The following is a 12,334-nucleotide window of genomic DNA, read 5'->3' as shown; positions in this document are numbered from 1 at the left end:
TGACTGTTGAGTAAAAAAAATCTGTTTCGGTCAATTTGTCAAAAATCTTTTTCTAGTGAAGCAGAATGAATTTATTTTTTTGAATGAATTTGCGATCCCCAAGACCGTTTTTCTTTTTTGCCATGACACACTTTCTACGTTTAATTTGCAATATTTATATTAAGCAAATAACTCTCGATTGTTCCTAGAAATGATTAGGGTTTGATCCACTTGCAGGGTCAAGCTTCAGATGCAAAAAGTATGAGCAAGGGTGAACCGGTCGTAAAGAGGAGACTAATCAAGAATAAATTGATTTACGAGTTGTACTTGAAGTAAAGAATCACCTATGATGGGCCACAAAATAGATTTAGGTACGTTCAAAATATCAGCACGTATCAATTTGCATATAAAGCGAGACATCGGTTCTGAAACGGAAGTAATTCATTTGTGTCAATTTGTGATCAATTACTTATCATTAACTATATTTTTTTTTTTTTGCTCACATTAGAAATTTCGATCATACTTTGCTGTTATTTGCACGAAAATATTCTCACTGCTAATTTTCTTGAAAAAAGTTCTAACGCGATCAAGTTGATTTGTTTGAGTAAAGATTGAAAAATTTTGTTTAGCAAACGTCGTCTTCGGTTTACTTGGTAAAAACTTTGGAGTTTTCAGCATTAAATGGCCAAAAGTAACGGTTCTATACATATAATTGAAAGGTCAGTAAACTGAAACCTGATTTAATCTTCCACGATAAATTGTGAATTCCCGCAACGTACGACATAATACCTACAACTGGCCAACGCTAATTCCTCACCTACGAATTTCAACTCAGAGATCTTATGCGTATGTAAATTTTGCTATTAACCAGCTACCTACACGTTCGACTCATCAGTCGCTTAGAAGTTTACAGCAGAAAGAATTTTCGCAAGAATATTCAATTACTTTTTTTTTTTACCATTCGTAATAATTCATCGAATTTGCCGGTGCAAAATTATTCTTCATACTTTCAAAGAAAAATCGCTTTTACAAGTCCAGTAAAAGTCTGAAGAAAAAAGATTTTCCGAAAGGTTGGTTTTACTGCAAATTTCTGTCCTGCGTTGGGATTTTTTTTTTTTTTTTTTTTGCGGATTATAATTTCCCATCTATGTTTAGTCGAATAAAATCTGAAATAATTCGCCGAAAGTCTTTTCGATTACAAGCTTCGGGCAAGACTGTCATAATGATCGAGAAAACAAAAAATTCGATCGTCATTCAAAATAACTTGGAGTTTTTTGTAAGACGTAACTTTTAATACTCTTCTCCACGAATCTTTGACCCAAGATGGAAAGAAATATGTTGTGACATTTTTCAATACCGCATTTCGTTTGAATAGGTAATTTTTGGAAAAAAATACTACTCAAGAACAATTTGGGATGAAATATTTAAAAAAAATCCCGAATCCATCTTTTCGATAGGATAGAATAGTATTGAAAAAAGTGAAGCGGATCAAAAATTCGTCTTCAAAATCTTATCCGATTTCAAAAGTGATGTCCTATAGTTGTAGAACCTTTGAAAAATCTTAAAAAGTCTTCTTTTAAGTTAAAATTGAGTATTAGAATAGAACATAAGGATGTATAATAAAATTGGTAAAAAATGCTTGCACACATTTACAGTTGACATAAAAGTATAAATATTTTTTCATCGTGGCGCAGAGATGTACATGTGAAATATTCCGTTCGTTACAAACCAAATAATAATGACAAATCGAGATTACTGTGTAAAAAATGTAATTAGTCACTGAGTTGCTAGAAAATTCTGGTAAAATTAGTGTTGTTAAAATAATGGTTTAGACATTTTAGAAATCCAAGAAAGTATGTTACAAGAAACTATTTAGAATTTTCCAATTACTGCAGGTAAGAAACTCATTCTCCTTTCGTACTCAGAACTCAATATTTCGATTAAGATTGAAAAACGACGATAGTCAAGGACTGTACATTAACCACAAATAGAAATTTCTCCCGGTGTACCGATTGACTGATTGTGAATGCATGCACCTTGTGTCCGTATCTCGCATATATGCGATAGTGGGGAGTCGTTGATCGTGAGACATCTTACAGTCACTGTCTGAGGCCTCGATTAGGCGACGGTGTGAAATATGTCCGGCAGTTAGTCGTAACTTAATTGTCGTCGAGAGTGGCGTAACAAGATCGTCTCTTCTATCTGCTGTCTCTGACGTAACAAAATAGAAGTCCACAACCTCGGTCGCAGGATTAGACGCCATGCATCGCGGCGCTTTCGTTATTTTACTCATCTATGCGTCTCGAATTGGTACGTCAAGGCTCAACTGCAAAGGATTTTTTTTTCAAAGAGTCGCTTACCACGCAATCAATATTTACAGAAAAACTTTGCCAATTTACAAACAAATATTTAAATAAAAACGGGTAAACTTCTACGAGCAGTTGTTTTTTTTTTTTTTTTTCTTCTTGAATGAATAACCGCGTGAACTTGTGTTAAGTTTTAGGTCCGAAAGAAAATTCGAATTCGATTCTATACGAATTATGGGACAATGACTTACATTCTCTCACGTCAACTTCGTCACCAGTCATTGTCACATAGTTCGTATATAATCCAACTCGCGTTTTGTTTCGGACCGCAAACAAGTTAGCCGAAATGGAAAGACATTAATGAACATTACTGACGACTCTAGAATTATCGTCATGTATATTTCGTTTTTCTTTTATTTTAACATTGTTTGACACCGCATTGTACTTTTGTATCCAGCTTCTTTTGAGTCGTCTTCTCGAAGGTATCGTGATAAATACAATTCAAAATTTACGTATTCGTGACGTGTAGTTTTATCAATTTAAACAATTGTTTTAAACGTTGTTACTCGTATACTATCGGCAAACGATTTTTCGGTACAGTTGTATTTCGCTTTACGTCGAATCAGCTTCAAAAACAGCTGTTAGGAAAATTTCTAGCTCGAACGGTTCGAAAGATATAGCAAACAAAGATTTAAGCTTGAACAGAGTGGTCGTTTCGATTTTTGCTTTTTTTGTTATTCTTTAATCAAATTTGCTAACATGGAAATTTTTTATGCTATCCAGATACACGTCTGAAAAATTGTACATTTTTCAGTAAACTTTAAAGCGTCGCTCTTGGAGAACTAAATATTTATCATACTTCTCGACAAAAATTCGATGGAAAAATCATAGAAAATGACCAATCTCGATATTTTTCTTCCGCATCTTAGATTTTTGCCAACATGAATCTAGTCGGGTCGACAAACGGCAAAAAGTGCAAAAATTTGAAATAATTCAGAAAACGTCTTTTCAACTAAGCAGAAAAAATTCTGAAGAATGACTCAGAAGGAGAGTACCACACCTCCGGAACACGCATTCTGCTGAAACATCTGTAGGTTTTTCTTTGCCCAAAAATATAGAGCTTCTGATGTGTAGTATTATCCATATAAGCATTTTTCACCCCGATTGAAAATAATTATATAAGCAGTTTAATGAGCGGAATGCTCTAACAAACGAAACCTGTTGTGCACTTTTGCCGAAATATTGATTTTTCTTCACTCGGTGCGCAGAATTCGATTTTGCGTACCCAAACGAGTGCGCAAAATAGTACATTCCTAGAATAATACGGGAATTCAGTCGAAATATCTGGTTACTCGACAATAAAAGATATTTCGATTCAATTCCCGCACTACTGTAGGAATGTAGTATTTTGCGCACTCAATTGGGTGCGTAAAATCGATTTTTTCCCACTCCGCTATGAAAAATAATATTGCACAACTCGTACGGGAATGACCCATTTTGCGCACTAGTTGCGCAATCTACTATTCATTGTCTTCTCTTGAAGTTTCGGTGACAGGTTCTCACAGATTCAACTGCGAATATTCGACAATCTGATTTACTGTAAACTCTGGAACTACACATCAGAATCATCTATTGATCCAGAGAAGCATCCTTAAAAGTTTCAGTAGAATCTGTGAATTGGATGTCCGAAAGTCACCTTGTGAGTTCATCTATGAGATCAACATTTCAGACAAATTAAGGCTTGTGTTTTTATTTTGATTCTTGGTAGGCGTACCGGTTGAAACACACCCGGTTATTTCTTCAAGCAAAGAAAATACCCGTATCTCCGAGGATGTCGCGGCTCAGAGATTGTCTCTACTTCGAGAGCAAATGAATATCTACGGAATTGATGCTTACATAATTACTACGGCAGACGTTCATCAGGTAACGTTTAGCTCCGCTACCGCTGCACATTATTCTGAAAGACTCTGCATTTTGACAGCTCAGCCAAATTTCACTGAAATTCTGTCAGTTGGTGTGAGAAAGTTCGAATTTTCTCAATGTTTCAGTGTTTTTTTTTTTTTTTGGTTTTTAATCAGCCGTCCGAAGTAAAATTTAAGGTAAAATCAAGTTCGAAATTTTTCAAAAAAGTACTACTCTTTTCGAAAACTGTATTTTGCAATTTCTAAGTCTTACCATGTTTGCGGTTTTCGGGTTTCCGCGGAATCGCTGTAAAATTTTACACACTTCGCGTGAAACTCAAAAATAGTCTAAGACTTCATATTTCAATGTCATTTGGATCAAATGTTTCTTTGCTTTCAGTCAAGTCAATGCCTGAGATCAGATTATTAATCGAAAAATGTTGCCGACCCGGTTATTTCATTCTCAGCAAAAATTCGTGGGTTTAAAATATTTCGTGCTCCGTGGAAACAACGGTTTAATTAGGTTCAATTTCACCAACTTTAATAACAGTTTCTGAATCCTTGATTAACCGTTTTTATTTGGACTCTGAGTCTATGCGAATTATCCATTGTTTTAGTTCGTCGCGCTGACAATTCGGACACCTTCCTTCGATCGGTGGCGTAATAAATCTATCACGATAAGATGTCTTTCGATTAACGTTGGGATTACCAGGTTCAACTCAGCTGATAACGATTTATGCTGCATGTACGACAAATTGATCATTTGAAATGACCGGTGCTAGCTCTAGAATTAAAATCGCAGGTCAAAAAAACTTGTGCAGGAATTTGAGAGTGTCACTTTCTTATACTCGTGTGTCTAAAAGTAAATTTCTGGATTTTCATTAATACTAGAACCAAAGAAGATTACAATGTTCTTTGTCATTGCCAAGCTATGGTCCTTCTAAATATCAGAATCCGTAAAAAACAAATGACAGATGCACGAAAATGTAAAATGTAAAATTTGAGAACACTTTCGTTCCACAAAAAATATCGTTTTCTCTCAGAGACGTCTGATTATGACACTTTTCAAAACCATGAAACTTCTATAAAAAAAAAATTGTTGACTTATCTAATTTTCAAAATGTATGTATTTCGGTTCGAAAATGTATAGCTCGATTTAAATAAGACGATTTAAATAGAACTTTCCATCATTTGGACAGTAAATATATACCCGCATTATTTTACCTATTGCTTTAGATTAATTTCCAAGTCAACGACGACCTAAATATGTTCACTACTATACTATCATCTGTAACCTTGACCTGGAAAGAATTACAGTAAACCTATAAAATGTGCCGTGAAACAATTATGCTGGGCTGCAATCGTTGACGTCAAATATTTTTACGCATGGCGCTAACGAACCGAGATTAATTTAGTCAGTCCAATAAAAAGAACATGAAAATCGTGAACAATCGACTAGTCGTCAGTTCGTGTCTAGCACATCAGATTTTATGTGATTTCAAAATGTATCAGAGTATCCAATTTAAACAGATTTCATATGTCTTGAGTAGATTTTATATGATTTAGAAGATTTTGATGTTAAATTATTTAAGAAGATCAAACGTCACGGGGTTTCAAAGAACGTCAAAAACGCCAAAATACTTCTTGGATGCCAAATGATTTCAAACAATTTTACATATTTTCTCAAAAATTCAGAGATTCAAAAAGATTTCACGTGATTTTAAAAATTCTCACGTGGTTCTCAAAGATTTTTTTGCAGATTTTGTAAAAGGTCAACAATTTCACAAAATTTTAACGAACTGATTTCTAATAATTTCGTAAGATATCACGAGTAGTGCGTACAAACTTTCAAGAATAATCAAGCCCCCGCAAGGTCGGACGTTCTAAACGTTTTCAGTTACAAGTCACCCGAGACAACTGACCTAATTAATAATGTTCTCCATGAGGTAAAATCCGGAACGTTGGTGAAAAAATACTTGAGAAAAGAATTTGACATCATTGGGGTTTCAATGTTTAGGGTTATTCGAAGTACGAAAATGATCTCTAAGTTATCGCCGTGATTAGAGATTTAAAAAAAAAAAAATGTTTTAAGCGAATGAAATTTTACAGAGTGAGTATATAGCGAACCGAGACATGCGTAGAAGTTGGATTAGCGGGTACACCGGAAGCGCAGGAACTGCTGTCGTAACGTTGAATGAAGCAGCTCTGTGGACAGACAGTCGTTACTACGAACAGGCCACCCTGCAACTCTCCGACGATTGGGTGTTGATGAAGAGCGGCCTGACCTCTGTAAAAACCGCTATCCACCTATAAATAATCCCGCTGTAATTAACTTTTCGTATTACATTACAACCGTACAATTTTCAGACACCCAGTCTTCAAGTTTGGCTCACCACTGTTCTTGCAGCAAACACAACAGTCGGAACTGATCCCGAAATAACGACCTATTCCCAATGGACCACATGGAATGCGGTGCTCGGTGAGATCCGATATATGCAGTTTTGTTTTGAAATTAATTATGCTGATGCGATGGGTTTACCGGTGGCATGTGAATGATACGATCAAATGTGGAAGTTCGGGAAAAATTTTTTCAGAGTCTTATTCGCCAGGGAAGGCATCACAGTCCTTAATCCCATGGTTACGCCAATACAGTGAGGTTAGGGTGAACAGGGAAGGTTGAGTGCACGCACGTTACACATGCACAGATTTTAAATGAGCTAAAGCAGACCAAAGCGTGCCACAAATTGCTACCAACCTAACGTACACAAAGATCTATCGGAATGCCGATTGTTCGTGAACGGCTTGACGGATGTCTCGCAAGAGGCTAGAAATCATTTCGTTTAAATAGGTTGGCGGCAGTGCGTATCACGCGTTGGGATCCGTTCAACAGTGTAAAATCGACCTTTCTTGTTCACCACAAATTCACAGTATGGCGTCGTGCCCAACGATCAGCTGATCGTTTTAGGCAAATTTCTTGAACATCAAGGTACATAATTTATCGTGCAAGCTGTTGGACTTTCATTTTGCGATATTTAATTGATATGGAGTAAAGTACGAGCGGAACAAACACTTATATTATTAAATACGACGGCCATGTCAGTCAATGTATCATATTTATTGCGAAAAAAATGGCGATTCCTGAAATTAGGGATGCCAATGAGTACATAGTGAAATGGAATTGACATCAAGTATTCCAGAATTGATGATTAGTTCAGAATAGATAATTGGTAACGATTTTGACTCAGTTTCCATTCTTGAAATGTACACATAGTATAACACGATCGCCTGCTTTTTATTCCACGTATTAGCAGAAGCGTCATCATTATAGTGCCATATTTTTTAGCTTGATTTATAGTTAGTCCATCTTTATTCAACTATTATATGAAACGAAAAGAAGTGAATTCATTTCTTAGACATTGACGCTTTGCAGCTGCCAGCAACATAAGTTTATTGGCTGTAGAGGATAATTTGATCGACATTATTTGGACGGATCAACCTGACTATCCAATGGATGCAATTTTCGATCATCCCATAGAATTCGCTGGTTTGTAAAATTAAAATTGAATATAGAAGTAAGGTTTGATTCAAAAGAAACGCAAGAAAAATACAAACATTTTTTCTGGTTTTTCCCAGGTTTGTCACGGGAAGAAAAGCTCGCGAATGCGAGGATTGCCATGGCGGAAGCCGACGTCGATCTCTACGTGATAACGGCTTTGGACGAGGTCGCGTGGCTGACGAACCTTCGAGGATCCGATATTCCAAATACTCCGGTATTTCGCAGCTATCTCCTAATCACGAATGAAACCGCCACCATTTACATTCCATCACCAGAGACCAGACTCAACGAAACTCTGATTGAGGATTTAACTGGCGCTGAGAATTCCAGCTTTGCGTAATATACGATTACATACATAAGAATCTTCACCTTAAATGCAATTATTATGAAAAGTTTCATAACTTCTTCGTCGTCGAAGTTTGAAGCGTTTCCGAAACATGTTTTTACAAGGGTCGGTGAAAGTAAAATTTGAGATTAGTGCGACTGTGGCTTAAAAAAGTTACAGCCTTGGGCTAAAAGGTACAATCCTTAGAAAAAATGCTATCTTGGGTGCATTTTCTTTAAAACGTCATTCCTTTGATTGTGAAAACGAATGAAACAACACTCCTAGTTTGTAACAGAAATTATTCCAAGCAAATCCATTTAACGCAATCAAATATATATGTATCAATGATTTCGGGAAAGGTTTTAGAACTAGAATGTTTAAAATGACCCAACTTGTTCACTGACCAGATCCTCACAAATTGTGTGCAGAACATTTTGGAAATTTTACATTGTAGCGTATTTATAATGCACAAATGAAATTCTTGACGAACATCTGTTGTACTCTACTTAAACAAATCTATGTTTAAACACTCTGGTGATAATCGATGATGTAAATTTTCTCAAGCGGTCTTTACGTTGAACGAAGTCAACTCAGACGCTGAAGAAACAGATCAAAAACATACGATTTTAATCATTCCGAACGTTCGAATTATAAAAATTTCTCAAATTCTTGATATATCAAGTTTATATCAGTCGACTTTGACCAGAATCATTTGTATTGCGCATCATTATCATTAGCGCAAATAACGCCACCAGATATTTGTGAAACGAGTTTTTCATTTTTTCCAATTTCTGATTGCGATGGTACATCTCATCCAACCTTCAAAATGAAACATTGACATGGTGTGCCAATGTATACTAATTTACTAATTTATAAATAATTTAAATAGGATCGCCGATTACGAGAACATATGGGAGGACTTAGAAATTGCCGGAGAATTGGCCACGGCCATTTTACTGCCTGCACCGTACAGCTACGCTTTGGGAATAAGTTACCGAGTTTACACAACGGTTCGTAATAATGTTACAACCAGGCAGCGTCCTTCGTCGTTGACCAAATCGATCAGACAGTCTTGTTAATAATTAAAAATTTTCATGCCGAAGGTTCCCTCAAGTAAAGTCAAATCTGCAACCTCACCTGTGTTGCTTGTTAAGGATCGGAAGACCGAGGTCGAGGCGAATGGAATGCGAAATGCGCACATCAAGGACGCCGTGGCGCTGTGTCAGTTTCTCTACATCCTCGAGGAAGCGGTAACATTGTCATAATATTGAATGTCCTTACTCTCGTCTTTCGAGTTTCTAGAAATTTCTTCGATGATCTATGTTTGGCCTTTTTTTCTTTGCACAGATAAATAACGGTGAGGAGTACGACGAGCTTCGTGCTGTTGAAGAACTAAGCGCCCTTCGAGCTGCTCAGGCGTACAACTTCGGTGACAGCTTCGACACCATCGCTGGATACGCGGCCAATTCCGCACTGCCTCATTATACTCCAACAAACGAAACCAATGTTGTCATTGGCACCAACAGCACCTTCATGTTGGACTCCGGAGGACAATATTACGGTAAGCAATTTTATTACCGCCCCAAATGCTGTTTGTGTAACATCGCAATTTGGAAAATATAACTCACAAGTAGGTCCAAAAACGATTTAGTTTTATCCCGGTAGTTTCGTGACACTCGGAGTACGGATTAATTGTAATTTTTTACCGCGTATAACGACAAAAAATAAACATATTTCAAACAAAATACCAGAATTTTGCAGTCGTAATAAACTGACACCCAACCTAAGATGGCCTCACAGTGACTCGTGTAGACGGAATTTCTGTTGCACATTGCATTTTACGAGTATTCCATAATACAATTGCACTTTCAAAGATATTCATTCATCCACCCGTATGCTTTTAATAATTTGGAAGACGTCATCCGGTAGCAATAGGCATCCCGTTGGCCGTCATATTTAACAGTAAAAGTTGTTTTTTAACACAAATTTTAATCGAAATTGACGTAATATCACAAGATGAAAGCACAATAGTCTGCACGGGATTCTGTGTACCCCGACGTTTGTCAAATTTGCTCAAAAGGATCAGCTGATCAGTACTTCAGACGCCATGTTGCAGATGGAACAACCGATGTAACTAGATCAATGCATTATGGCACACCGACGGAAGAGCAGCGAGACACTTACACGGCACTTCTGGCTGGCTGCATAGATTTGGCTAGACTAATATTTCCAGTTGGCCAAAGTTACTCTACGACCGATCTTCTGATGCGGTCACAGCTTTACAGACTTGGAAGGAATTATGGTCATGGCAGCACGCATGGCGTTGGCTATTTCTTGTCGGTTCACGAAGGTTTGCCCATACCTATGTTTTACTTATTTTCTGCATACATACTGGGGTATTTCGTGAAAATGTGATACCAGCAATTCAACATAGGGTGAACCCACCTGCAGTTATGCAATTTGACATTGTTGATCGGTAAAACGTATTCTCCGTTGCCGAAATGTAGACTGAATTGCACGAACGCAGGCAGGTTTCGGAAAATGTACTCCGAATTGCGTACTACTTGAGTGAATTGAAAATAGAAAAAGAAAATAACTGGTTTTCAAAATCGAATAATTCTCATATCATGGATAATTATGTGTTGACACGATACGCAAATAATTGATTTTGAAAATCGAAAAATCACACATTACTACAGTTGGTGACAAATTCCCTATTCATAGCTTGGAACACCACTTATGACGTTAACTTCTTCGGATCCCAAGAACCTGGTTATTACCAGGAAGGATCCTGGGGAATGCGACTCGAAAATTTAGTCGTCGTAGTGCCGGCGAATACGACGGTAAGTGCGAGAATTTAAAAAATATTCCCGACATCTGTCGAATGATGTAACTTGAGAATTAGAAACCTCGGTAATAGCCTTTGAAAATCCGATCGTGATTAAAACGTTATAATTCAGAATCAAATGAAAATTGTTAAAAATATTGAATTCAAGGCGAATTGTTTTATGACGCAATACAGTAAACTTAATTATTCTAAGGAGACTATAAATTAATTTGGCTCAAAGATTCATCATATCTTTACAGTATGATCCAGAAGAAACGTTTCTGACATTTGAAACCGTCACGTTGGTTCCCTACGCCAGGAACTTAATTGACGAGACCAAACTATCCGACGATCAGGTAAATGTTATAATTGTCGCAGAAAAAATTACTGAAAAAAGTTCGAAATTGAACACTAAAATTCTGTCGTTTATACCAATGAAAGTCCCAAATCACCATCATAAATTGTCAAAGAAATTTCATTTTGAAAAAAAGTTTCGGCTCACTAACTTAGATTTTAACTCAACTGACTAGTGCAATTTATTGTCACTTGCAGCTGTCATGGCTGAACGAGTATCACGCTACAGTGAGGCTGAAAGTGGGTGCCGAGCTTCTGCGACAAGGGCACAACGCGACTTATGACTGGCTGGTTGAACAGACGAAACCAATTACAAGACCGAGAAACGTTTATCGAAGGTTTAATTTTGTTGCTCTTCCGTAAACCGCCAATTACAAAATCGATAATAAATTGAGATATTCTGTCAAATGAAACCGATTTCACTCCCTCTTGTCCTTGTGTTTTTATTTTTTTTTACTTTCACGGTGATCTTAATCACGAATTGGTAATAACATTATGGTGCAGAATTTTTTTTATATAGAGGAAATAATATTATACATAATATATACATACATTGATATCTCTATTTGGCTTGATTAAAAGTGAACGAGAATTTAGGACATAGTATACATAAATAGATCAGATCGGTATAGTACCTATGTACAATATCATTAATCTTTTTTTAATTAAATAAGTAAGAGTAAATTGTGGTAATTACATTGAAACAGACAAAGTGTACAAGACGGATATGTAAACCTATCAGACCGTGTTAGTTTAGAATTTGAACAATCGTCTTGAGAGAAAAAAATCGATGTCAGACTCTGCTTTTGTTAGAGTCGACTCGGCTTATGTAGCCGTTGAAAACGTCCATAATGTACTTCTTTTCATTTCGTCAACGCTCCACGAGTCTGCTTCCCAATTATACCGGAGGTGTTGAATTTTTTCAATATCCTCAATCGAATTCGTCACTTAGACACTTTACACCACAACACATAATATATCAGGTATCGTATGATATAATAAGTACACAAAACATGTCTTCCCCGAATTCCGAACGCGCCATCTTGTAGCATAAAACACGTAGCGTCATATTTAAATATAAAACTT

The 12,334-nt window shown here is 36.6% G+C and overlaps 1 protein-coding gene across 9 annotated transcripts in view; it reads left to right on the top strand.

The window, feature by feature from the left end:
• Positions 1 to 12,334, top strand: part of LOC124211228 (xaa-Pro aminopeptidase 1-like) — a 16,549-nt gene extending 4,215 nt beyond the window's left edge. For 3 of the 9 annotated variants that reach the window (XM_069133290.1, XM_069133292.1, XM_046610065.2), the window contains 13 exons: positions 217 to 350; positions 4,054 to 4,208; positions 6,296 to 6,475; positions 6,554 to 6,665; positions 7,617 to 7,730; positions 7,820 to 8,078; positions 8,957 to 9,077; positions 9,171 to 9,317; positions 9,415 to 9,628; positions 10,184 to 10,417; positions 10,792 to 10,910; positions 11,155 to 11,250; positions 11,447 to 12,334. In XM_069133290.1, coding sequence (XP_068989391.1) covers positions 326 to 350; positions 4,054 to 4,208; positions 6,296 to 6,475; positions 6,554 to 6,665; positions 7,617 to 7,730; positions 7,820 to 8,078; positions 8,957 to 9,077; positions 9,171 to 9,317; positions 9,415 to 9,628; positions 10,184 to 10,417; positions 10,792 to 10,910; positions 11,155 to 11,250; positions 11,447 to 11,611 — 1,941 coding nt within the window. In that variant the 5' untranslated portion in view covers positions 217 to 325 and the 3' untranslated portion in view covers positions 11,612 to 12,334. Of the gene's footprint in view, positions 1 to 216; positions 351 to 2,083; positions 2,290 to 4,053; positions 4,209 to 6,295; positions 6,476 to 6,553; positions 6,666 to 7,616; positions 7,731 to 7,819; positions 8,079 to 8,956; positions 9,078 to 9,170; positions 9,318 to 9,414; positions 9,629 to 10,183; positions 10,418 to 10,791; positions 10,911 to 11,154; positions 11,251 to 11,446 lie in introns of those variants that run through there. The other 6 variants (XM_046610071.2, XM_046610068.2, XM_046610070.2 and 3 more) reach the window with 4 other exon arrangements.

The sequence above is a fragment of the Neodiprion pinetum genome, chromosome 2, assembly GCF_021155775.2.
Source record: "Neodiprion pinetum isolate iyNeoPine1 chromosome 2, iyNeoPine1.2, whole genome shotgun sequence".
NCBI lineage: Eukaryota > Metazoa > Arthropoda > Insecta > Hymenoptera > Diprionidae > Neodiprion > Neodiprion pinetum.
Note: the sequence above shows the minus strand (reverse complement) of the source record. Positions and strands in the feature narration are given on the sequence as shown.